We start from the raw sequence: 27988 nt of genomic DNA, 5'->3' as shown, positions 1-27988 counted from the left end.
TGTTTCAGCATTTGTTTTAACATATTTTCATATATGTATTGTTCATTTGCACTACCCGTGAAAAAGAGATTAAAATGCAAAATCAGTGTTACAGGGCATGAGATACTGACAATGCATTAGTAAAGCACAATGCAACAATAATTAATTCCTTTTATTCAAGTAACATTTTAAACACTGACCATGCAGACCTTGCCTACCAAAGTACCTCAATAGCAGGTCCTTTGTGCAGTCATGATAATTAACCTGTTATAAGTTTTGGTTTGGTAATAATGGCTCCTTTGATTTTGACAGGTAATGTAGTAAGTCACACCAAGAATAGATTGAAACGAACCACCAGGTAGAAATTAAATAAACAGCCATTTCATCTATTGAACATATTAAATATTCTGATGGGGAAAAAGACCTGACAACAGTGATATAATCAATACCAGTGATATAATGATATAGAAGTTTGAATAACATGTTTATAAAGTGATATCAGTAAATCCAGTGTTCCACTGTGGTTGTAAGAGAACTTTTCTTTGGCTTTACCAAAGACCAACTAGTTAATTAGATTCAGTTAAATTTTTCATTAAATTATTGTAATGGTAGTTAGTAATAGAAACACTTAATCATAGAATATGAAGAGACCACAAGGGCCATCCAGTCCAACCTGCTAACAATCAAAATACTCCCAACAGATGGCCATCCAGCCTGTTTTAAAAAAATAATAATCCAAAAAGGAGATTGCACCACACTCAGAGGCAGCATATTCTGTATAGCCAGATATCACTCATCCTATATCTGTGCATTTCATTTCCATAAGTAAAATGCCTTACATTTTTCCCTGTTAAAATTCCTTTTGTTAGTTTTAGCCCAGTTCTTCAGTCTGCTAAGGTCATTTTAAATTCTGATCCTGTCCTCCAGGGTATTGGCTACCCCCTCTGCCAATTTGGTGCCATCTGCAAATTTGATAAGCATATTCTCTATTCCATTATCTATCAAGATCTTGAATAACACTGGGCCCAGGACAGAACCCTGTGGCACCTTTGGGTTTGGTTGGTCAACCAATTGCAAATCCACTTCGCATCATTGTCTAACCTACATTTTACAAGCTTATTTGCAACGTCACAGGGGACCTTGTCAAAGGCCTTACTGAAATCAATATATGGTATATCCACAGCATTCTTCATTTACTGAGCTTGTAACTCTTTCAAAAAAGAGATAAGCTTAGTCTAGCTTGGTACTGATGTTAGGCTGACAAGATGGTAATTATCTGAGTCCTCTTTCCCCCCTTTTTTTTGAATATGAGGACATTTATTCTCCTCCAGTCTGCTGGGATCTTTCCTGTTTCCCAGGAATTCTCAAAGATAATTGACAGTGGCTCTGAGATGACATCTGTCAGTTCTTTTAATACCCTTGGATGTAATTCAACTGGCCCTGGAGACTTGAATTCATAAGAGTATCCAAGTATTCCTGTACTACCTCTTTTTACCTATTCTGTGCTGCATTTCCCCTACTGCACCATCTCTTCCATTTTTGCCAAGCTTCAGGGACTGGGGATTCTGCTTTATAGTGAGCTAGTGACTAGTAGTGCCTTCCTCAATCAAGTCTCTGACCCACTTCCTATATGCAGATACCCTGCTTCCTTGAGACCATGTGCTGAAGCAGAGGACCTGGGCCTACACACACACAAAAAATTAGAAGACTATCAAGCCCCCAAGCAAGCCTCCTCCCATGTCACACAAGTCATACACATACCCCCAATAATATGGGTATGACTACATTCCATTACAATTATAACTTAATGAAGGATAACTTCACTTGTTCTGCAGTGAAACAAAAGTTATGCCAATAGCCATACAGGAGGCTCACTAAACTGGAGAAGAGGTATATCATGTGGTTCAAGTGCTGCCTCTTGTGCTCTGTTATGAGTATTGCCTTGAGATCAAGACAGATAGGAGGAAAGTATCCTTTTTACCACAGGACAGTCATTAAATTAATTTAATATTATTAAAATGTAACTATTGTAGTTACTTTTGAGGTACTTTAAAAAGTGTAACTATTATAGTAAATAAATACTCGAAGCACTGGAATTATAACTAACTTCTTGTTGTTTGCCTTCAAGTCATTTCTGATTTATGGCAACCCTAAGATGAATCTATCATGAGGTTTTCTTGGCAAGATTTCTACAGAGGAGGTTTGTCACTGCCTTCCCTTGAGGCCGAGAGCATGTGACTTGCACCCAGTGGGTTTCATAGCTGAGCTGGGGATCAAACCTTGGTCTCCAGAGTCCTAGTCCAACACTCAAACTACTACACCACATTTCAAAAAAGCAACCTTCTAATCTCTGAAAGACAGAACAGAAAGGGCTATACTAAGTGCACAATGTTTTAGCCACATTCAAAGGTACAATAAAGAAGCAGGTTTGCAGTTTGGTAAATTTTACATTTTGTCACAAATAAAATTAGATAGTATTCAAATATTTTTACAGCACTTGAAATGCCATCTGATATAAAAATAAGTAACAACAATATTAAAGTAACAACAATATAAAAATCATTTTTGCAATATAGCTAGTCCTTCACATAATAGATTTAGAACACAAGTGAATTCTTACTATTAAGCAAGATTTTCTTATTGCTTAACAATTCATTCCAACAGTCTCAAGGAAGCAAATAATATTTCTTCTCAAAACAGTCACATAACAGGTTCATTGCATCTTGGAATGAAATGGTAGTGGACTGTATTCATGAAAATGAATCCCTTGATTTGTTGTAATCTTCATAATTTCTCCATTTAACTTGTCATCTTCAAGAAGTTTTATCAACCCTTCGGCAATTAATTGTGGGCTAAAAATAAATTTAGATTATAAGAATTAGAGATAGTATGCTACAGATATGCAGAACATACCCTCAGCCTTATTGCTATTAAGGAAAATACAGAAGCTAAGTAATACTGCAACCCTATGCAAGGCTAAATATACTTGAGTATCTATGCATACTGGAGGCAAACCATTTGTGATACACACATGAATACACAGATACACATCCAGGGAATAATTTCAACACTTGTTTAAATCACCATTTAAGTGTTCATATAATCCATTGTATTTTAAGAACCTATACTGCAGGCACAAGGACCTGTCTCCCAACCTGCATTTGCCCCACAAAAAGTTTCTAGCCAACCCTATCAGCTTCCCTTCTGTCTTTATTTCTCATATTTGTTCCTTCTCCCTCCCAAGTTACATTTGGTACTATTAAAAGTTTCACTGCAGCATGTAATTTTCTGATGGAGAGACTAATTATTTTCTTTACGCTGCTGAGCCTGTGCTGGAAATCACTCCCCTCCATTGCAACAAGACTTTCAATAAGCTTTTGTTGATATAAATGGAAGCTTTTAAAGAAGACTCAGGAGATTATCACACCACGTCTGGTGCCCAACTTACCTCTTCTGAATTTGGCTCAATTTCAGTTTATCACATGGACTTTTCTCTCAAACAGCTTCTCGTTGCCTCTAATGCTATATTTGGGCTATATTTGGGCCCTGTAAGTTGCTTTGGTGGACCTTTTTTTTGGAGCTTCGGAATTGGAAAAAATGGCAACTGAAGCAATTTATGCGGCCCGGATTCAACACTGGAGGGAACAGGAAACTGTTTTGAGTAAAATTTCCATGTGATAAAAATCAGCCTAACTTCTGGATTTGAGCCAAATTTGGAAGAGGTAAGTCAGGCACCTGAGGCGGTGTGATAATCTCCTCAGTAAAGCAGTGGAGAATCAGGCTGCAGAATTAATAGTTTGACACTGCTTTAACTGCCATGTCTCAATGATATGGGATTCTGGGATTTTAAAATTTGTGAGAGTTAGCCTACTTTGTCAGAGAACTCTGGTGCCACAACAAACTACAAATCCTAGGATTCCATGGGATGGAGTCATGACAGTTTAAGTGGTGACAAACTGCATTAATTCTGCAGTGTGACAGCAGCTTCAGTGTGATTTGTACCCTTTGTTCCATTGCAGCCACGTGTGACTGCTTGAGGCCCATTTCAACCTGTGTCCTAGTTTTTATACCACTGCAGCCATCCTTATGAATAAAAGCAGACCTGGGGCAGGGGTTATTATTTGGTTTGCATAATTAATTAACTTAAACCCAATGAGAGCTAAACATCACTACAATAAACATCTAACTTAATGTAAATCAAAAATGTTGCAAACACATTCACAGTTTTAATGGATAGCTCTACACTGATTTATGTGTTGCTCTGTTTGGTATGGGCTTGTTTGCTATGACCTGCCAAAAGGAGAGAGGAAGAAGGAAGCACTCAGTTAATCATATCCCTCTCTGCTGTTGAGCCACTCCCTTGTAATTTAGGGTTGATGCTTCTCAGGCTACCTGATCTGGAGGACTGTCAGTCCCCCCTCTCCCCCAATGTGCCAGTGTGCTCATCCATACAGGAAGTCCCTGGAAGTATGGAGACTTTCCAATTCTTTCTGCTTTGATTTTACCAGCATACTCATGGTGTTACATCCAAACTGTTTCTCACTCCCTCCTTGTGTTGTTTCTCCTTCCTCTCCAACTGATCACACATCATATCTAGATTCAGGCATTTTAGAAATGGACTTTCATCAATTTCCACTGAGACCTTTTCATAAAATTACACTAGATAAGCATTGGGATTATTTTCTTTTATTGCTAGTATTCCTTTCCTTCACTTGATCTCTGTTTAATTTGCTGTACTGGGAACAGTTACTATGTTTCTTAGTGATGCCCGTCTTACCTAGCTGTGGGATAACAGAAACACACTGCCATGGAGATGTAAATTTTATTTAGGGAAATGTAATTTTAATTTAAACTGACATGGAGAGTGGAAATAAAAAAGTCCTTGTAAGTGTTGGGAGTTCCCTGGGAATACTTCCGAAGGGGGAAAATGTTATGTAGATCTCCAAAAAAAACCCAAAACAAAACAAAATCACCACCAACAACAAAACAAAGGGAAAGGACAAGAACAAAACCAGGGACTTTCTGGTTTTCCAGTCCATTCAGATGGGCCAGTGACTTGTGCTCAATTGACTACAACTGTTTATTTCCTGGAAACATGCCAGGGATGGCAGCCTATTGCTTGCGGATTGGCATGCTGGAACCATCTTTTTTAGTACTGGTTTAGTGCGAGCTGAGACCTAAGTCTTGTGGGAGAGATTTACACTTATACTCCTATATGAAAGAGGCAGGGCTGTGAAAAAGAGAGGACAAGTGAGGCGATAGGGAGGTCAGTAATGAGATTAGCAGAACAGAGTCTACAAGAGTTTAGATGTGGAACAAGACTATTACTAAGAAATGGCCTGGGAAAAATGGGAGTAAAAGAGATCATGAGGAAACTGGACAGCACTTGGGCCTTGCAGGTCCTCACATTCTTTCAAGTGATGTTAATTACTCACTGAGAATAAAGCCAGAGTTTTATGCAACACAAACAAGTTGCTTACTTTAATTGCAGTTCTTTCAGTGGTCATTTCACACATATGCACTCTCATGTCCCTCCATAGTCATTGTGGAAAGCTGAGGCATTTTGGGCAAGACTCTCACTCACTCCCACTCATTCCAAATATGGCTTCTGCCTCTTCACTCAATTACAGTCAGCCACAATGATACTCCACAAAACGGTATTCACACTTGCATGCCATACTTAAAGGAAAGAGGACAAGTTGTGCGAGTTCACAGATGGTTACTGAACAACCACAGTTAAAGTTAAACAACCTGTTTTTCTTCTTTGCACTCTCTGTGACTCATACATATGGGAGTATAGAAAGCTACACTCACTGCAAAGAGTGTAATTGAAGAACCAATGCCAGCACTGCTTTGCCAAAACATGCCTCTTGTCTGTCCCTCAGGTCCATGTGGTAATGTTAAACAAAGGTTGAAGGCAGGGGCCAAGTTTCAAGCAGAGGCATTCCTGTCAGAAAGCTGCCAAAGCATCCAGTCTTCTAGTACAATGCTATCTAATGGTAAATGGAACATGCTTGTCAACAATCTTATTGTTCCAGACATACATTTAGAAAATGTTTGCAATACTTTGGCTTACCCTTTACTGGGCCACTGTACTAAACAAAGAGTTTTGAAGTTACATGAACTCTCTGGTCTAGCTGAAATAAAATAAGTAGGCTCCTCAGACATAGAAGGAGTACAACTAGAGGCCTAAACAGATGGCCCTAAAGAGGAGGCATCATGCTGCCCCTTTGTGTGTCTGATCGGGGCTGAAAAAACTGCACACCGTTGACTGAATCTGCCATTTTTCCAGCCCCCAAAGAAGTGGCAAAATGTGGCGGCACTTTCTGGCTCTCCTTTTGGGGTGCATCATCTGAATGCCATGCTAAAGGAGCATCGTAATGCTGCTCACCGGGTGGGTGGGTAGCATGACAGCGGTTTGGGGGTGAAGTCAGGTGTGTGTTGTGCAGCCCCAGGCCCCCACTCTACCCCAACACTGGCCCTTTTGGGTGGTCTGTTTAGCTCCTTAGACTGAGGAGGATAACTACAAACAAAACAAAACAAAACAAAACAAAATAAAAAAATTCAAAGCCATGTGAAAATGTGAAACTACTTTGGATAGAAAAGTTATTGGAGGGATGTAACACCACCTGTTCCTTGTGAAATCACAGAAAGGGTAGATTGCGATGGAAAGCAGATAAGTTTGCCAGCCTCTGTGCTAAAGTAATGATGACCAATAAGACAGTCTTCATTGCCGGGAAATAAAGTTTGGTGGTACCCAATAGCTCAGTGGGCTTTGATATGAGACAAGTTATTGCAAAAGTAAATACCTACAGGAACCAATGGCCTCTGACACTGAGATGGGCTGTCAATCCACTTGAAGGTGTATATGAGGTCAAAATAAACCATATTGGCTGCCTTTTCTTGAAGGAAGTTGCAAAATTTGGTCTACTGCTGCAGGAATTACAAAATTTCGTACATCTGTTCAAATGACCACCCAACTTGACTAGATTAAATGTCCTATTACGTTTGGAGATAATTAGCTAACTGTTTTGAAGGTATGTCAGTCATAGACTGTTTGCATACTTTCAGGATGTAGCTACTGTGGCAGAAACATGTCTTGTTTCGGTATCCTTTTGAGGGGAATTAAGCCAGTCTGGGTGAGATCAGAAGTTGTCCCAGTTCCTGGAAGGTAAATTCTCTCAATGTAAAGGCTTTTGGTCCCAACACCTCACTTGGAAGTGACAAATTAATCTAGAACTATATGGGGCTGACCATGGGTTTGATTCTGTCAGACACCTGTGCAAAACATGAAGCAATGATTGAAACTGATGTAATTCAGGCAGATGAAAAGGCATCAATCAGAAGAAAAAGTCAGCGAACAGCTTCTGGCATGTGGTGATTGCAATCAAAATCAACAAAATGGAGTACAGTGCACCCGCGTCATATGCGGACGCACCATATGTGGCTTTCAGCATATGCAGAAAGCTGTGAGGGAGCCTGTGGGAGTGTGTGGGGCACAAGGGGTGGCGTGTCCCATTAAGACTAATGGGGTGCATGCCCATGGTGTTATTTTCAATGGGGCTTGAGCATACACATTTTTTTTATGCTGGGGGCCAGAACGGCTCCCCTGCATAAGAAAAGGGCGCACTGTATAATGTTGTACAGTGCCTTCGAATTGCAAAGCAATGTGAATTTTGTCTTGATTTAGAACAGTTTGCTTTTCTCTTTTGCTACTTTGGAAAATAAACTAATAACTGTCAATTATCTTCCTGAGATATGTGATCTACTGCTAGGCTCTCTTGAATCTAAATGTGAAACATATCTTAATCCTGAAATACATCTTCCAATTGGAGCAGGTCTTGGACTCATTAAGGGACTGTGCAGACAGCCCCAAAGGGGCGGCCTTCAGCTGCTCCTTTTACAGCCAGATCAGGGCCATAGCAACTGCACGCTGAACCCCCAATCTGGTCTTTGCAAGGCGCAAAAAGGAGCTGGAAAAAGCAGCTCGTTTTTGTGCCCTGGAAAAGGCACGATAGCTGCAGTGCTGTGGCTTTACAGTGCTCCTTCATGCAGATGCAGCACCAGAGGAGCCCCATGATGCTGTGCGCCATGTGGAGCGGCATGTGGCATCACGTCACCCTGGGGGCAGAGTCAGGGTGTGTGTCATACAGATGATATGCTCTGACTCCACCCCCAAGCTGGCCTTTAAGATCAGTCTGCATAAGGTCTAGTTTTTGCAAGGTACTGGCGAATAAAGTGCCACAGGACAAAGAGAGAACTGAAAGTTAGAGTAGAGTGCATCAGTTCAGACTGAGAGGTCAAATCCAAGGGTAGGCATTAATGTACCAGTGAAACTGACAGCATTAGGAATCATGACAGATAGGAAAACAACTTGTGTCAGTGGAAACGTCAGTGTTTGTCTTTTTCTGTTTCCCCCATTTCAGTCCTTGTCTGAGTGTTTGATAATTTTATCACTATCAAATAGCATGGCATTGGTGGTGTTACCTCCATGGTTGAATCCATAGAACAGCTATCAGTGACAATTCAAAATCCAAAAAGGCCATCGATGGTGGGACCTTGAACAAATATGTGGTATCTAAGATTGCTGGGTAGACATTTAGTAGAGCAGGGAGCACATCAGTGTTGTATTAGAGGAGTAACCTCTATCAATCTAACTATCAATCTAATCATTAATAGGGGGTCTCCAGCTCCCAGACTGAGGGAAACTAACTTAAATTATAAAAAGAGCCAATTCAAACAAATTAAGTTTAAAAATTTTAAAATGCAAAGCTGTAACCTTTTCCTGCCTATCATGCAAGTACATTCCTTCTCTCCATCTTTTAAATATAATCTCACTTTGTGTGTACTTTACTCACTCTAATATACCGTAGAATTTCATCATATCTCTGATATTTTCTTTGTAAGCTGAATATTGGCCCATGTTTTCTTCCTTGTCAATTGATTGTAGAATTGGTGTGTTGACAAAACCAGGACAGATAGCATTTATTCGTACACCATACTTTCCAACTGAAGAAGCCATCTACAAAATATATCAGATATGTTAAATGTTAGATGGAGAGTCTGAGTGGCTTTGCATTCAAAATATTCCAGGTTCAGTCTTAGAATCATAGAATGGAATTGGAAGAGACCGCAAGGGCCATCCAGTCCAACCACCTGTCATGCAGGAAATCCAAATCAAAGCATCCTTGACAGATGGCCACCCAGCCTCTGTTTAAAGACCTCTAAGGAAGGAGACTCCACTACACTCTGAGGAAGTGTGTTCCACTGTCAAACAGCCCTTACTGTCAGGAAGTTCCTCCTAATGTTGAGGTGAAATCTCTTTTCCTGTAGCTTGCATCCATTGTTTTAGGTCCTAGTCTCTGGAGCAGCAGAAAACAAGCTTGCTCTCTCCTCAATATGACATCCTTTCAAATATTTAAACAGGGCTATATATCACCTCTTAACCTTCTCTTCTCCAGGCTAAACATCCCCAGCTCCTTTAGTTGTTCCTCATAGGGCATGGCTTCCAGACCCTTTGCCAGTTTGGTCACTCTCATTTGGACATGCTCCAGTTTCTCCACATCCTTTTAAAATTGTGGTGCCCAGAACTGGACATAGTATTCCAGGTGGGGCCTGACCAAAGCAGAATAGAGTGGCAGTATTACTTCCCTTGATCTAGACACTATACTTTTATTGATGCAGCCTAAAATTGCATTGGTCTTTTTAGCTGCCGCATTGCACTGTTGACTAATGTTCAAGTTGTGGTCTACTTGGACTCCCAGATCCCTTTCACACGTAGTTTCATTCAGCCAGGTGTCGCCCATCCTATATCTGTGCATTTCATTTTTCCGCCCAAAGTGCAGTACCTTACATTTCTCCGTGTTGAATTTCATTTTGTTAGCTTTGGCCCAGCTTTCTAGTCTATTCAGGTCATTTTGAATTTTGGTCCAGTCCTCTGGGGTATTAGCTACTCCCTCCTAATTTGGTGTCATCTGCAAATTTGATAAGTATGCCCCCAATTTTGTCATCCAAGTCATTGATAAAGATGTTGAATAGCACTGGGCCCAGGACAGACCCCTGTGGGACGCCACTGGTCACTTCTCTCCAGGATGAAGAGGAGCCATTGTTGAGCACCCTTTGGGTTCGGCCGGTCAACCAATTACAAATCCTTGTAACAGTTGACTCGTATAGCCCACATTTTACATGCTTGTTTTCAAGAATGTCATGAGGAACTTTGTCAAAGGCCTTACTGAAATCAAGATATACTATATCCACAGCATTCCCTTTATCTAATAAGCTGGTAATTTTATCAAAGAAAGAGATTAGATTTGTCTGGTATGACTTGTTTCTCTGAAACCCGTGTTGACTTTTAGTGATTATGGAGTTGCCTTCTACATGTTCACAGACTCTCTGTTTGATGATTTGCTCTAGAATCTTTCCTGTTATTGATTTCAGACTAACTGGACGATAATTGTTGGGATCCTCTTTTTTGGGAAGGCCTGCTGTTAAAAAGAAATAAGGTAAGAACTGGAGAGCCATTGCAAGTAAGATTAGACTAGAAAAGGGAGGCATCTGGTCTAGGGTTGGCCTGCAAGTTCCCCATTCCTTTGCAGAGGGAGAGGAATCCCTGCAGAAATAACAGCAGAGCTTCCCTTGAGCTTGCAAATATATCCCCACTGTCATCTACAGTCTCTGTACCATGGCATGACTTGTCCTAATCCAACTATAACTTCTGCTAGGAATACAGCCCCTGGCATCATTCAGTCCATGGAAGGCTTCTAGCTTATTCTACTTCTCTAGATTAGTTAATACCCAATTTAATGACAAATAGCTGACTTAGTAAAAGATAGCTTCTTGTGTTCCTCCATAATCCTCATCTATGTTTACAAGTCTTATTTTGTTCAAGTTAAAAAATTGATACTATACTGTACAGTATTTCCAAACCTTGCTTCTTCATCAACATTTTACTTGACTTTTTAATGGCAAATGGCATAGAAAGGAGTACTGAGTGTTATTAACTCAAGATATGTTGTTAGCTATACAGGTTGAGTAGCTCTTATCTGAAAATCAGGAATGCTCCAAAATCTAAAACTTTTTGAGTGCCTTCATGAAGCTTCAAGCGTTTAAATTTGGAATGTTTTGGATTTGGAATTTGGAATACAAGCAAGGTAGCATTCACTATATTTGCAAGGCTGGAGAGACTGGAGAATGAAGTAATGATCCCTGAATTGACAGAAGGTGTGGATTTGTACCTAGCACTACACGGTGATTTCACAGATCCTTGTGTCATTCTCCAGCCTCATGTCTCCCGAGACTCTTTCCAAGCCTTGCAAATACAATACAGGTACATGCTATACTACTTGTATTCAAAAATAAAGTAAAATAAAATCCCAACTCCAGAATACTTCTGGTCTTAAGCATTTTGTATAAGGGATATTCAACTTGTATTAGAATTAAAGAAGCAAAATTACCTTTAAAGCTCACTGGAAAAAATTCCAACAATGTGGTCCCTTTGCTTAACCATGATTTAATGATTTATTGCTTTAAAAAGCTTACTACAACATTTCCCAACTTGGTGCCCTACAGACCTTTTGATCTATAACTCCCATCTGACCCAGCCCGTCTAGCCAATGGTTATGATACTGGCAGTCCAAAACTTCTAGAGGGCATCACATTGAGAAAGACTGATACATCCATAGTTGGCAGCTAGCAAGCTGTGGGCCACATCTGGTCAACATTTGTATGACAGTTATTCCATCATTTATCAGTGTCCCTTCAATATCCCAAAGCAGCCCTTCTGCTCACGGCAATCTTTTTATATCTGAATTTAGAACAAAAAGGAAATGGACAGATGTATACACACGCAATATTACTTGTATCTCTCATGTAATTACTCTGTTCACCACACAACACAGAATATGCTAATTTGAAGTTTCCAGTCTCAGAAAGATACCAGTACACTTGTGGAAACAAATGGAGAAGAATGGACTTGGACCATTGGCCCTTTACTTTGGTTGTCAGCTGACTCATTGATCAATCTTGTTGCTGAGCCCTAGTAAGTGACAGGGAGACAGACTCATATCCAAACATTGATCAACATTTGTCCTTTTGTCAATACAACATCTGTTCAAGGTATGCTAATTTATAATTGTACCTATACTACACTGAATACTTGAACATTGGACACAAAAGACATTTGTGAGAACTGGAAAGAGCCTATTCTCTATTAATTTAAGCTGCTGTCAGATAGGTGTTTTTCTTAGCACTGTTGTCACATTATGCAAATTATGTGAGAGACAATAAAAATACAGATAATCAAATTCTGAAAAGCAAGAGTGATTGTAAACTACACAGTTGCTTTCAGCAGATGAAATACCAAGGTAGCTGAAATTCAGATAATGAAGCTACTTTAGATACTGAGTGAAGGGAAAATAGGAACATAGATTTTTCATAAGGAAAATTGTGAGATTCTACTTATACTCACAGCAATTGAACGTGTAAATCCAACTACCCCATGCTTTGAAGCAGAATAGACTGGCTGGTGAGGAGCTGGCATAAGTCCTTCAATAATAGAAAGAAAAGGGTCACAGATATTAACTGATGTATATTAATTTTTCATATAAATTGATATATTTTAAATCTGAGAACTGAGTAATACCTGTGAAAATAAAAAAAGAATCTATTTAGCCAAACACTTTCCCCTTTGGAGAAAGATGAGTTATTATTTATATTGTTTTTGTGTGCCTTCAAGCTGTTTCTGACTTACGGCGACCCTTAGGCAATCCTATCATGGGGTTTTCTTGGCAAGTTTCTTCAGAGGGAGTTTGCCCTTGCCATCCTCTCAGCTTGAGAGTGTGACTTACCCAGGGTTACCCAGGGTTTACATGGTTGAGTAGGGACTTTAACCCTGATCTCCAGAGTCACTGTCCAACACTCAGACCACTAATCATGCTGGCTCTATTATTTATATTATTAATATTTGTATTATTTATATTCCCAGTCATTAAAAATAACAAGAGAATAACTTTAAAATGAACATTTCAGAAACATGTGACAAATGATATGAAACAAGGGCAAATGATTTTGCTTTACATCACAAGCACTCTCTCTCTCACACACACTCCATATATATTGCATGAAACTGTTCAATCCATGTTCGAGGAATTGCAAAGGTGCAGAAAAAGCAGTTTGGGCTGGTGGCAAATAACTGTAAGTTGGTGCTAGGTGAAGTGGAGTGTCCAAACTCTACTCAGGGAATTTAAGTTCCAGACCATTGAGAGTCCTCAATATGCTGGAAACTAGAGAAAAGATTTGGATGGAATCATAAGTGATAAACTTGCATACCATAAAGCTCTAACTAGGGAACAGAAACACTTCTTTACCCTGAAACAATTGTCTCCTTCCACTGAAATGACAGACCATTTGGTATAGTAGGAATACAGAAAATAAAAGTGTCTTCCAAATGAAACAGTGTTTTTCTATCTACAGAACTAAATTAGAGTGAGAAGTCACATCCCCCAACTCCCATTAGTTAAGAATACTGTATTCTGGGTTGGGTCTGTTTCCTCTGGATGGAACAGTTCCTTTCATCCAGAAAAGGCTTTTGATTCAGGGGAAGTACCCACTGATCAAAGAGAGGGAGGTGGTATTTGTTGATTACTCTTTCTTCCAGCAGTCTTCTATGCCATCAAAAATCTGCTCAGGAGGCTTCAGAGTTCCTTCCAGAATAGTGGGAACAGTGACACTGGGAAATGCTGGGAAACGGGGTACTGGAAATCACTGATTCCACTCCCTATTCTGGCAGCAAGAACTGGAGCAAGTCCTCTTAGGGAATGTAACCATAAGTGAAAAAAGAAGCTGGATTAAAATCAATATATATTTACAAAGTTTTAAAAAGTGAATGTTTAAAAATTAACTTGTGTTCCAATTGGGTACTTGTAAAATAGTACTGAATGGGAATGGAGGGAGTTGGCAATTAGAAACTGAAAAAAAGGGGGGCCTCATTGCTGAATCTCATATATACACAACATTAACAGTAGAACAGTGTAATAGGTCTCAAAATTATGCTATGGCTTTCTAGAAATAATGCATTTAAAACACCATTCTTCTTTATCAGAGATCATTTCAGGCTTGAGGGTCCCTTTATGCACTGTCCTCCTCTATCTTTGGGATGCCAGTTGTGATACTCCTTTGAGCAGCTCTGTGCACCTGACATTTTAACATAACCTTTTATTGTGGTTTTGTAGGGAAATTAAAATAGCACATTGCCTCCCTGCCCCATTCCTGATGAGTAGAATCCGGTAAAAGTGTCACTATTTGCCCGGTAACCTGGTTGTCTACAAATACTAATGGTAGCATGTGGAGCTTTAGAAATGCAAATAAATGCATTTAGAATCTGATCATGAAAGATCAGATTCTAAATGCATTTATTTGCATTTCTAAAGCTCCACATGCTACCATTAGTATTTGTAGACAACCAGAAAGTGAGAAATTTGGAGTACAAATATAATTCTGGCGGTATCTACAAATTATTAAGATTATTTCTTTATTCTGCTCACATTTGTTTTTTGATTGGTTGTAACTCAGGGGCTGTGCAGACCGCCCCTTTTACAGCCAGATCAGGGCTGCAACACCTGCACGCTGCAGCCCCAATCTGGCCTTTGCAGGATGCAAAAAATAGCTCCTTTTTTACACCCTGCAAAGGGAGCAATAGTCGCGGTGCCATGGCTTTACGGTGCTCCTTTGGTGCTGCGTCATGTGGATGCAGTGACAGAGGAGTGTTGGGATGCCACGTGCAACGTGGTGTGGCACACAGCCTCATGCCACTCTGGGGGTGGAGCTGGGGAATGCATCATATGGACACTATGCTCCAACTCTTTCCACAAACCAGCCTTTCCTGCCGGTGTACATAATTCTCATTTATAAGTGCTTGGCTGAAGCAATCCCTGTTCACGTCTCTACAGTTTGTCCCACTAGTGCTTTGAAAGCTGTATGGGTTTTTGTTCTTGGTTTTTTTTATTGTTATAACTTCCCTTGTTTACTTAAACTGGAAATAATTATGCTTAATGGATACATAGTTTCAAGCTTGAACAGTGCACTTCAAGCAACAACTTCAATGATAAGAGTTTGCCTCTTATTCTTAACAGTGTTTTTATACTCTTTATCCAATCATACACATTTTTACTTGAAACTAACACCCATTAATTTCAGTTGGGTTTTTTCCCAGACAAACAGGCATAGGATTGCATTTTAATGTCAGAATATGGTCCTTATCTACTTAAAAAAACTTTTATATCATTAGTATTTTTTATAATGCAAATCACTGATTAATTTGTCATTTAAAGCAATCATGACTAGATTGCTATAAAAATGTGGGAAGGATTGTCTGCATGGAGGTTTGGAGGACAAACACACACACTAAAAACCGGGTTTAGGGGACTGACCAAGGGGGCTATCTTTCATGACGATAAAAGGAAAAGAGAGAAAGTGGTCATACTTAAGTGTAGAATCATGTTTCCAGCATCCACTGCTTTTCTTTTCTTTTCTTTCTTTTATTAAACAGGGATACAGAAGTGAGAAAAGAGGTGATGGAGAAGGTGCAGCCTCCCTAATGGGCAGAATATCGAAGGCATGCTGCTAGTGGTAAAAAAAGTGGGTACTGACAATGATGATTATGATTTCTGCAGAGTTTAAGAATGTTGATGTTTGGTATGTTTGAACTGGTGTGCTTGATCCAAGCTAAATATCCTGTTTGAATTTCATAATATAGTCCAGTGGTTCTCAAATGGCATGGTGGGACCCCCAGTGGGATGCAGGACATGCTCGGGAGGGGGGCACAAGATTGGGAGACTCTGATTCCTCCTCCTCTTCTTCCCAATTTTTTTATGTGTACAATTTATAGTGCTGAGTCAAATATTGAATATATTTAAATAAAACTGTTATAATTTGAACAATTCTACTGCCCTATAAGTTGTTAAAAGATGAATATAGATGAATGTGTGAATGAAAATACATACACTAAAAAAAACAAATTATTTTTATTCATATGCTGTGTTGAGTGGAATACATGTGATATCTTCACATAGATGTAAAGAGGGGTGGCTAAGAGTAAAATGTTGAAGTATCACTGGTATTGTCAGTACTGTACTGGCACTGTCGCAGCCTCAGTTACACCCCTAAAGGGTTTGGAGGGCAATTCTGCCATGTTTTGGCCATTTTAGGCCCAGAGCAGACCATTTTTACAATGGAAAGTGACCAGAAGGTTCATTTACGGGTCAGATCCTGTTAGAAATTGTCCCCACCTTCTAAGGGACATTAGGAATGTATTTTCTCCCCCCTAAAAGTATCAATTTCAATTTTCAATTATTTTCACCCTGTGAGGTGATGAAGAGCCACAGAAATTGACGTGGAGGACCCTGAAATTGTGGCCACAAATAGCCCATGGGCTGTACTTTCCCCATCCCTGCAGAACAACACATGAAAAACAACTACAGTCGGCCCTTCTTATACACAGATTTTGTATACACGGATTCAAGCATCAACGGTTTGAAAATGTTCCAAAAATGTATAAATTTCAAATATCAAACTTTGATTTTACATTTTTATAAGGGACACCATTTTGCTGTGTCATTATATTTAATGGGACTTGAGCATACACAGATTTTGTCATCCACAGGGGATCTTGGAACCAAACCCCAGCATATAACAAGGGTCCACTGTATTACTTGATCACGTTATTTGTATGCCTTAGAAAATAAGACCAATGCAACAGTTACCGGTAGGTAAAAAAGATAGCTTAACATATACATTTCCTGTAGACACCAGTGAATCAGTACAGAGGCATGGAAAACACTTTATTATTGCTATCCTTTGCTTTGTTTTTAGCTACCTCTGAATCATCTGAGAAGCTTCAGAAGCCATGAGATCTGCAGTTTTTCCATGCTAGAAAACACTAGAGTTTTTCATCCTCAGTGAGTGCCGAACCCATGACCCAACAAAACCTTCTCCCTTCTCAATGACATGGGGTGGTGATACCAGTGGATTCTGATCCACTAATGCCCAAGGATTTGAGATAGCCTCAGGGAGGTAGTTCATCAGTAAGGTGAATAAAGCACTGATGAGCTTAAAGGTTCTGCCTTGAATATATGCAACAGAAAAAACACATATATCAGAACACAGATAGTTTTAAATTACAGCTTTGCCTTAAAGTAAAACAGGGGCATGATAGCTGAGAGATTCTTGGAACTCTTGTCCAGACAAGTAATTGCCCTAAACTCTTGAGCATGACATCCATGAAACCAAGGGCTCAATCAGACTTGGCACAGAAGTACAATGCTGGTGATACATAAGACACCAAAGTTTTACTTCTAGGACTGCTATGACATCAGACACCTTCTATCTTTCCTCTGCTTATCATTTCTGTAGTACAACTTACAGTTCTCTCCCTGTGTCCTTTCACCCTCAGCAGTCAATGACATGGGGTGGTGTTACCAAATGCATGATGGTATAAGTAATACAGCATAGGCAAGTGTGATAAATGGGAATACCTCCCCAGATAATAAAGGATTAACTGTGGGAGGGTGTCCTGTTACTTTGTGAGGAGAGAACCTTAACAGCAAGTCTGTCTAAACGTTATGGGGCGTATGTGAGAACTAAATACCTTTTTGCTGTAGGAATGTCCTTTTTACACATGTTCACTTAGCACCTTTTTCAATAGGAGGCACCAGGTGAGGTTTATTCTTTAGTTACTGTTTGTTTTAATTTATCTGTTCTTATGCTGCTAAATCTGAAGCCAGGGGAACTGGTGTGGTGATGGCATCATTAGAGTTGGTGTAACTCATGGTGTCAGCCCTCTTCTCATTGACCATTTCCTATATCACACCATACAGAATCCTTACTAACGTTTTTGTACTGATGTTTTCTAAACCATATTATATGGTTTATTAACATTTTACCTTACAAGACAACAAATTAATCACATCCTATCTCAAAAGTGTTATCAGCTATTAACTAATCCCCCCCTAACACACATTCTATTTATTTATTTTTACCTCTCCCCCACCCTACCAAAGAACAGTGTTTTCTTTTAAATTTCTTTTTCCTCCCATGTGGAAAATCATTTTAACTGTTTCCTTAACAATTTCACATCCCTTCTCCTCTTCAATGAACTCACTTATTATTTTACATTGTACTGATATTACTTATTAATCCTAATTTCCATACATCACTGAATGTCATGGTAACAGTTGTGTCATAAACAAACAGCATAATTAAAATTGTACTTTTAAATTACAATATCATACACACATCTTAAATGTATTTATATATACATAGTTTCATATGTGTAAGGTGAACATTTGGTAAAATGTGATGCTCTTAAAAATAGCTTTTTTAAAATTAAGGATTATTTTTGACATTTTAACATTTATTTTAAAAAAAACCTGGGGCCTCTCCTTTCTCCTCCCACTGAGCCTCATTCCACACATACCATCTCTTCAGTATTTTAATGGGACACAGGTGAATACCATAGCCTGTTTCTGCAGATGTTTGAGGAGCTGTGGTGTCATCTCTTCTTAGGGTAACACCTGGTGTAGTCTGCCCCCCCTCTCAGTGATGCCACTGAAGTGTAGTGCTTTGAGTGCTGAAATAGGACTCTGGAAGAATCGAATTTAACCCATAGTCAGCCATGGAAACTCATTGGGTTACTTTGGGCAAGTCACACTTTTGCAGCCTTAGAGAATGGCCATGGCAAATTCACCACTGAAAAAATCTTGCCAAAAAACAAAAACAGACAAAAAACAAACCACTCTGTGATAGGGTTGCCTTCCAACTTCCATAATTCGGCAATGATCTGAAGGCACATAATATCATTAACAACAGTGCTGCTACTTATCTTCAGGCTGATATGTTTTATGTGTAGGAACTTTATGTAAATCTCTCTGAATTTTAATGAGATTGTATTTTATAATGTAAAACAAAGAAACAATCTTCTTACCAGCTAGTGATGCTATATTAACAATAGCTCCTCCAGTGCCTCCATTTTCAGTTTTCATGTACTCTAGCCCAAGATATGTTCCTCTAATCAATGAAATCTGACACAGAAAACACAAAGGAGATAACCATATGTAATACTATCTGTCTGGCATTAATCTATTAAATTGATTTTTTCAGGGTGCATTCAATATTTACTCTTACTGATGAAGTTATTTCAGTTATCATGGTAGTGATACCTAGGCTGCATCTACACTACAGAAATATTGCATTTTGACACTGCTTTTAACTGCCATGGCTCAATGTTATGGAATTCTGGGATCTGTAGTTTTGTGAGATATTTAGCCATCTCTGTCAAAGCACTGTAATGCCACAACAAAGAACAAACCCAGAGGATGAAGCCTATCATCACTCCTTTACTTGCAGGATGAGATAATTGGCAGGTTTTTTTTTTCTTCCTTGGAGGAGGCCAGGCAATCAGTCACTTTGGGAGGCTTTTCCCTCCTTTAATCAATTTGACTTTGTCCTTTGTCACCTTGATTGTATTTCTGTCTGTATGGCCTGTTACAGACAGCCAAAATAAAGCTGCTTCGAGTCACAGTGGAGGTATAGTGTTTCAATGATGCATGCGTCCTAAGAGTCCAGAAGTCGCACCAAAGCCACACTCCAGCCCTAAGGACTGGAGCGTGGCTTTGGTGCAACTTCTGGACTCTTAGGATGCATGCATCATTGAAACACTATACCTCCACTGTGACTCGAAGCAGCTTTATTTTGGCTGTCTGTAACAGGCCATAGAGTTGGAAGAGACTTCAAGGGCCATCAAGTCCAAACCCCTGGCATGCAGGAATACACAATCAAAGCACCCCTGACAGATGGCCAATCCAGCCTCTGTTTAAAAACCTCCAAAGATGGAGACTCTACCACATTCTGAGGGAGTGTGTTCCACTGTCAAACAGCTCTTACTGTCAGAAAGTTCTTCCTAATGTTTAGGTGGAATATCTTTTTCTGTAGTTTGTATCCATTGTTCCGGGTCCTCTTCTCTAGAGCAACAGAAAACAAGCTTGCTCCATCCTCAATATGACATCCCCTCAAATGTTTAAAAAGGGCTATCATATCACCTCTTAACCTTCTCTTCTCCAGGCTAAACATCCCTAGCTCCCTAAGTCGTTCCTCATAGGACAGGGTTTCCAGACCCTTCACCATTTTAGTTGCCCTCCTCTGGACACGCTCCAGCTTGACAACATCCTTCTTGAATTGTGGTGCCCAGAACTGGACATAGTATTCCAGGTGAGATCTGACCAAAGCAGAATAGAGTAGCACTATTACTTTCTCGATCTAGACACTATACTTCTACTGATATAGTCTAGAAACTATTGGATCTTTTAGCTGCAGCTGTTGAGTCCTGTTCAGTTTGTGGTTGCTTGGATTCTGAGTGATTAAGCGGACTATAAATATTATTATTATTATTATTATTATTATTATTATTATTATTATTATTATTACTAGGACTCCTAGATCTCTTTCTCATGTATCCAGGGTATCCCATCCTATATATGTGCATTTCATTTCCCCCCCTAAGTGTAGTACTTGGTGCTTTTATTTATTTCCACCACCTATCTGTTTTGCACAGTTGGCTTATAACTTTCCTCCATTCACATGTCATTTGAACACTGAGTGAAGGGCGTTATAGTTTCTTTCTGTGTTCTTTTGGGTGAAAGAATGGAGAGTTGTGAGGATGGCATTCTCTAAAACCCATTTGCATTTTTTTTGTGATTTTTCTCAGTGTTTTTTCTTCTGTCTCATTTGTTTTGCTCAGTATCTATTGTTAGAAAGGTTGGGTGAGGGGAAAATTGATTATTCTGTCTCTGTCTTTCTTTTTCCTACATGTCCTTCACTGAATTGTTGCTGCAGGGCAGACTGATTTGTCCTTTAGAAGAGCCAGAGTGGCTCAGTCAGTTAAGCCTCAGGAAGATCAGACAGTATTTCTGACCTTATGAGTATAAACCCGCCCTGCAAGTAGCTTGGAATGTACTCATTTATTTATTTAGTGCTGGTGTTGAAAGCTAAATAATTTATAGCTTCCACATTCCCAAACAATTTTATCAGTTTTAGACTGTGCTTTGTTTTTGTATGTTTGAATGTTGGCTTAATCCTGTTTAAATTAGTCTGCATTCATTCAGAACTGGTGGCGGCGGCACCTTGTCTACCTCTGAAGGCTTCAGATGGGACTACACTCAAAAGAACTGAAAAGAAGAATTCATTTTGCATTTGAAATATATATCAAACTTTGTTTGGTCTTGATGGGCTGACTTAGACTGCTGTTGCTACACTTTACACTTCAGTGTTTAGATGGCTTTGTTTCCCAATCTTTCTTTGCTCTTTTGATGCCCAACTGGAAGATGGAGATGATGGCTTCTGTAACTCCAGGAAATCAGTGAAATACATTATGTGCCTGACATTTGGGTAGCTGAGTTTAACAGATTCATCTAACAACTTATAACAACAACTGTTGGTACAAGGGTTCATGTCATTAATGTCCAACTGTCTTCCTCCCCTAAGCCTTTAGAACACTGCATGATTCACTGAAAACTTGCTGCTAATTTGTAAACAAGACTGCTCATATTCTCCCATTTACAAATAGATTGGTTCTATGTTCTATTGCTGGGGGACAATTTATACCAGGAGATCCTGTAACTGGATGCTTTAGTGCATAGTGGTACAACAGACTACGGCAACTACTCTAGAACTATGGGACTCTACAGACCACCCCTAAGGGGGGGGGGGAGGAATGCCTCCCCTTTCCTGGGCTGATCAAGGCAGTGGCAACCTCATGCCATGGTCCCAACCTGGCCTTTGGAGGGTGCAAAAAGGAGCCACAAAAAGCGGATCCTTTTTGTGCCCTCCAAAGGGTGCCATAGCCGTGGCAGTGTGGTGTATAGCACTTCTTTGATGCTGTGTCTTGGCATCATGGCACCCTGGGGGCAGAGTCAAGGTGTGCATCATCAGGACGCTGCACCCTGACTTCGGCCACAGGCCAGCCTTTTGGGCCAGAATGTTCAAGGCCTATGTATGTGAGCTAATTACTGTAAAGGAGTTGATGAGTGTTCTGTGTTTGGATGTTGGCTGGGTTTAAGCTTATTGACTTGCCCATATAAACCACAGTTTACAATTTGAAGACCACTTAAAGATCCAAGGTTTACCCTGACTGAGGACTGATGTTAATTTTTATAAGGCATCTTAAATACCCTAAAGCTGCAATTCCCAACTTGTGGGTGGGAGAGCCCTTAGGGTTTCATGTTCATTTCCCAGGTGCTCCACCACCAATAAATACCAAATGCTGTAGGCTATATTTTAAAGGAACAAACTGGCAAAACTACCACTGAGTATTCCTTGCCTAACAAATTCATGGGGTTGCCATAGGTTGACAGTCAATTTGAAGGCAAATACACACAGAGAGACCTTTCCATTAACCCATGATTGATGGCTTCCTTCTCACTAACTGTCAGTTTTAGGCTGCGTTTCATTCTCCTCTCTCTACATGTCAATTTAAATCTTGCTTAGTTTTTAGTGTACCCATTCACAATTGGTGGTTTCACTCCTGCCATTATTGTGAATTTAGGGGAATTTTTAATCAAACTGATTGGCTGGCAGAAAACAAACACAATTCAAACATACTTCAGATTGTGACTGGATGGGTTGGGTGGTTGTTGCTTGGAATTACACCCCATCTAGCTTTGTATTTTAGGGTAGTTGCTATTCCCCAGCAATCATTTGCATTTAAATGTAAATCGGACCTTGAACAGGTTGATAGGTAGTTACTACATTCTACTCTCTCAGATTCTTTAGAGCTGTTAGCTATGCTCCGATTGTTACAGTTTAAACATACAACAGACTTTCAGTCATTAGACCATCAAAGGTCAGTGCTGAAATAAACGGAGGCTATTCTGACAACCTACTCCCTCAGCTTCTGGAGAACAGTTGATGAATTCTAGCCTGATTAGTTCATGCTTCAGTTCATTTTAATTCTGTTCTCTTTGTCACCAGAGCCTTCTTCGTTTTTGGTGGGCATTTTGAGGATCAAGAAGCTCTACAATAAGCACACAGCTCAGTATTGACAAGTGAGCAAATGTGGCATGTGACAGAACCACTTCTTTCTGCTGCTTTGGCAGTAATTTGCACACAGTTGCCCCTTTCATTTATGCATGGTGTGTGTGTGTGATTTCTTGGGGTGGATCTGGTCTTATTGAATCAGGTACGCTAGGACATCTTAGAGATTCACCTGGTTTGACTGTTAGACCAGGGTTCGATTCCCAGCTCACCTATGACATGCACTGGGTGACCTTGGGCATGACACATGTTCTCAGCCTTAGAGGAAAGCAATGGCAAACCTTCTCTGAACAAATCTTGCCAAGAAAACCACATGATACGTTTACTTAGGGTCATCATAAGTCAGAAATGACTTGAAGGCACACAACAATAGCAACAACAAATGACATCTTAGTGTCCTTGGCTTGGCTGCCTTGGTCTGAACTGCTTCAGTTAATAATTTGCAAAGAAACCATTGGCCACCACACAATGATTATGTGGCTATAAATTCAACTGTTTCCATGGGGACCCTATTATGGGCACAGATTGATTTCTCTCATTCAGCCATTATTCTGATCCAGTATCCTTTTTTTGGGGGGGGGGGGACCAGCAAATCTTCTGATTTGTTTTTGACCAATATGCAGTGCGGATGGATGACTTTTTGGTTAACAGGTGAGAAAAGGGATACCAAGTGTAGGTGGTTCCAATATGTGATAGTAGACCTGGGGCCAGAACGAGCATCCAGATTCTACCTCCCCAGAAAATATTTCCACCACATCACACAATGAAGGCTTTGTCTCCCTGGGATTGTCTTCACTACAGAACTCACTACAGAACTGCCCTTCCCATGTGAAGACACTCCATAATTGAATCAGATCCTTGGCCCTGCCCCACGTAGACAGGATGATGCAAGGGGGGGGGGGAGAAACTGATGCAAATGGCCTGTGTAGACATGCCCTCAGTCTAAGAAAGCTTAGGCTACAAATTTATTTCTCTCAGGTCACAAAAGTGCTACAAAACCCCTTTGCATATTGATCCAGGGTTTCCCAAACTTTGGTCCTCCTTGTATTTTGGGCTTCAACTTCCAGAAGCACCAACTAGATTGGCCAACAGTCAGAAATTCTGGGAAGTGAAGTCCAAAACATCTGGAGGATCAAAGTTCAGTAACCACTGACCCAGAGTAACATGATTATGGCACGATACACATGGGCACAAAGTGGCATACTACTGCTGATTCTAGGGTTCTAGGCCGTGCTACTGTTACTGTTAGCTACTGTTATTTAGTTACACAACAAAGGTCAGTATTCATTTACCTAAGTGGCTGGAGGTGACTTAACTGCCTGGATAGACGTCAAAACACTGCCATAGACTCCATTAGCTGTAGCTACTGTCAGTTTCCTTGTCACATTTTCTTCCTTGGAATGTTCCATGGTTTGTTTGTTTGTTTTTTAATCCAAGTTTTGGATCAAGAATTGATGCAGGGACATCACTAGAGGGATGTGGACTGCACCAGGTGACGCCCTAAGGGGTGTGTGTGACACAACTGCTCTCCAAACATCTGCCTTTTGTCAGAAACAGGCTATGTTCATCTGTGTCTCTTTAAAATGCTGAAGAGATGGTGTCAGTGAGTAACATCACATATTATAAAATTTTTACTTTCACCATATGAAAGTATGTACATGTAAATACATTTAGGATGTGCATCTGATATTGTAATTTATAGGTATAATTTTAGTTTTGTAGTTGTTTATGTCACAACTATTACCATTACATTCAGTGATGTATGGGAATTATGATTTATGAGTAAAATAAGTACAAAAACATTACTAAGAATTCTGTATGGTGTGATTTGGGAGAAGGTCAGTGGGTGGCATGAGTACTGGACTATGACCTGAGAGCAGGATTTGAACCCTCAGCAGGCCATGGAACCCCAGTGGATGACCTTGTGCAAGTCACATTCTCTCACCCTCAGAGGAAGGCTGAGACAACCACCCTCTGAACAAATCTTGCCAAGAAAACCCTGAATTGAAAGGCACACAACAACAACAACATTTAAGGCATTAAATCCTGTCTGATCTTGGAAGCTAAGCAGGGTCAGCTGTAGTTAGTACTCAGGTGGGAAACCACCAACAAGCTGTAGGCTGTATTTCAGAGGAAGGGATTGACAGAACTACCTCTGAGTATTCCTTTCCTAAGAAAACCCTATGAAATTCATAGTGTCTCCATAAGTCTACAAACACTTTGAAGGCATATAAACAGATGCACATTCCCAGTGAATAAGAGATGAGAGGTGGCTAATGACTTTAAATCAGGGGTCGACAACTTACTGGCAGCCAGGGGCCAATATTTCTTTCAAAACTACACCCCTCCCCACAGGCCACACACCTACCACAGCAAGTCCAAAAAACCCAAAATAAAACCCAACAACCTTTTCCTAAAGACTTTCTCAAAATGATGGTAGGAAATGAAATCATAGTTCTTCCTGTCACCATTTTGAGAAGAAATGAGGTGCTTGTGGGGTTGTGTAGTGGGATCTTTTTTTATGCATTGGTGGGGTTTCTCAGTGAATTCGGGCAAAAAGTGCTCAAAATCATGCCATTTATATTTTGTGTGGGATCAAGAGGCTGTGGAAAATTGAGGAGGAGAATCAGGGGCCACATCTCTTCCACTCTTGGTTTACAGTGATTCCCAAACTTTGGTCCTCCAGATGTTTTGGACTTCAGTTCCCAGAATTCCTGATTGTTGACCAAGCTGGCTGGGGCTTCTGGGAGCTGAAGTCCAAAACACTTGGAGGACCAAAGTTTGGGAATGCCTGGTTTAAATGAATAATGATGTATTGATGTCATCAACACTAAGCTATTTTTCTGCTGGTCCCTCAATGCTCTTTTCTCCCTCTCTGCAGAACAGAAACCAAAGAGATAAAGTAAAAATATAATAAGATTTTCCGACTTGGAAAAATGGCCACTGAAGCAAGTTCAGGGACCCACATTAGAATCGGGCTGTACCTGGATGGCGGTTTTGGGGAGAAAAACCATGCGATAACACTAGGGTACAGCTCGAATAAAGCTTGAATTCTGCAGTGGTAAGATGCTTTTTTAGCAGTGTGCTAATCCTTTTTGTCTACTGAATCCAGGATTTCTAAATTAAGATTTCTGTATCACTTTATATTGCTTTTAACTACATACTGAAGAACCTACCCAATCAAAAGCATATAGTTTCTTCTCTAAATTCCTAAAGACAATCCATATTTCTCTCTTCAGAAAATACAGATGCTCTTTTTTTAAGGTGGGTGTCATGTAAATATTTAATGCACAAATTGTACTTACTAAATTAGTTTGGATGGTGAGCTCCCAGTTATTTTCATTATTTACTCCAGCATTGTTAACCAAAATATCCAACTGTCCAAAATGGTGAACTATCTTCTTAAATGCATCTGTAAGTAAATTGTGGGGTGTATTGGAGGTAATTAATTTTTAAAAAATACATTAAAATAATGGCAATCTGAAGTATGAACTTTGCTTAAATAAAACAAGTGAAGCATATGATTATACTCATGCATATGACATCCCTAATTCTTCATGAAGTATATTTACTTTGTACCCTTTAATTAACAGAATGGGAAAAAACTAATTCAGAGTGATGCATGACTTGTAAGAAGTAAGCACTGAGTTCAGTGGGATTTACTTGCATGCTAATATGTACAGGTTTGCAGTCTGTCAGTTTAATCCAACTAGTGGGTTAAATTGTCTTTAGTGTCACTATCTTTGCAAACTGAGCATACACATAATCTTGTTGAGTTCTTTTATAAATCCCTTGCTGATATTATTTATTTATTTAGGTAGGTTCATTTTAGTAGCCATGAGAACAAATTCCAGTCATTTTTAATTTCTGTCTCATTTCAAATAAAAAACACTATAAAATCCAACTGTCTGCAAAGGTAAAGAACTTCATTAATTAAAATTAATTAATTAAAATTAACTAAGCTGTTGTTGTGTTGGGATTTATTATTGCTGTGTGAACAGCAGAGACCTAGTATAGATTCTAACCTGCTAGTAATTATGAGTAAAGAACCAAGGTTTAGCAGTTAGGCTGATGCACCCAGAGCAAAGCATATAATTTGTGAGTTGATGTATAGGTGCAATATGTATGTAGTTTAAGGAGATATTAATCTTTTAAATTCCCTGACTTGTTCCTGATTTCTACTTTATGAAAATGTTTTTTCTCTCCTCGTGTCCTCATGCCTCCTCAAGAACTTTGCCCTTTATCTTCTTGCAGTTTTTAAGCGTTAACACCTGTAACTGGGTGGACCCATGAAAAACACAAGATGACATGCCTATGTGCAGAAACCAACTACACTGACAACTGAATATTATTTTCAATGCCGGTGATGGGATACCATCCTCCATTGCACCTGAAGTGGAAGTGTTCATTAGGAGAGCCAGCCCAGCCCAGCAGTATACACAGTTCTATCTTCCACAAAAAGAAATCACAGTCAGGGGTGTGGTACAATTTCTCTTTAGCATCTGTCAACTGAAATGAAACATGGTATTCTGCTTAGGATCAGACTATACTTATACAATATATGCTTTGTCTATACACTCTACCAGAGTTGTGCAATCCTGCCAAACTGACAGAAGATCTCACTACATATATTTTTTCCTCACGAGTCTTTGTCATCCCTGTTAGGGAATTATTTAATTTTCTTAGTGGGGTTGTTTCTGTTTTAGTGAGCTACAATTGGAATAACCTGAAACCTGCATGATACCTAGTAAAATTTAATCTATTTATGTCCGAAGAGTCGCAAACAAACATATTTGTGCATTCCATGTTAAGACTCTTATTCTGCAGATTTCATGACTTCAGTATCTAGTCACCCTTTTGGCATCTGCTCTTCCAGAGGTCACAAAGTTGCTTTTAATTGAGCAATGGTAGAATGATGTTCTGGATTTCA

The 27988-nt window shown here is 39.7% G+C and overlaps 1 protein-coding gene across 3 annotated transcripts in view; it reads right to left on the bottom strand.

Moving 5' to 3' along the window:
* Nucleotides 1-779: 779 nt before the first annotated feature.
* HPGD (15-hydroxyprostaglandin dehydrogenase) overlaps nucleotides 780-27988 on the bottom strand; it is a 31716-nt gene continuing 4507 nt past the window's right edge. The window contains exons 3-7 of one of the 3 annotated variants that reach the window (XM_042468797.1): nucleotides 26364-26470; nucleotides 18956-19052; nucleotides 12446-12522; nucleotides 8838-9001; nucleotides 780-2831 (exon numbers count right to left, since the gene is read on the bottom strand). In XM_042468797.1, the coding sequence (XP_042324731.1) occupies nucleotides 2693-2831; nucleotides 8838-9001; nucleotides 12446-12522; nucleotides 18956-19052; nucleotides 26364-26470 (584 nt within the window). In that variant the 3' untranslated portion in view covers nucleotides 780-2692. The remainder of the gene's footprint in view (nucleotides 2832-8837; nucleotides 9002-12445; nucleotides 12523-18955; nucleotides 19053-26363; nucleotides 26471-27988) is intronic. The other 2 variants (XM_042468799.1, XM_042468798.1) reach the window with 2 other exon arrangements.

Source organism: Sceloporus undulatus, chromosome 5, assembly GCF_019175285.1.
Source record: "Sceloporus undulatus isolate JIND9_A2432 ecotype Alabama chromosome 5, SceUnd_v1.1, whole genome shotgun sequence".
Classification (NCBI taxonomy): domain Eukaryota; kingdom Metazoa; phylum Chordata; class Lepidosauria; order Squamata; family Phrynosomatidae; genus Sceloporus; species Sceloporus undulatus.
Note: the sequence above shows the minus strand (reverse complement) of the source record. Positions and strands in the feature narration are given on the sequence as shown.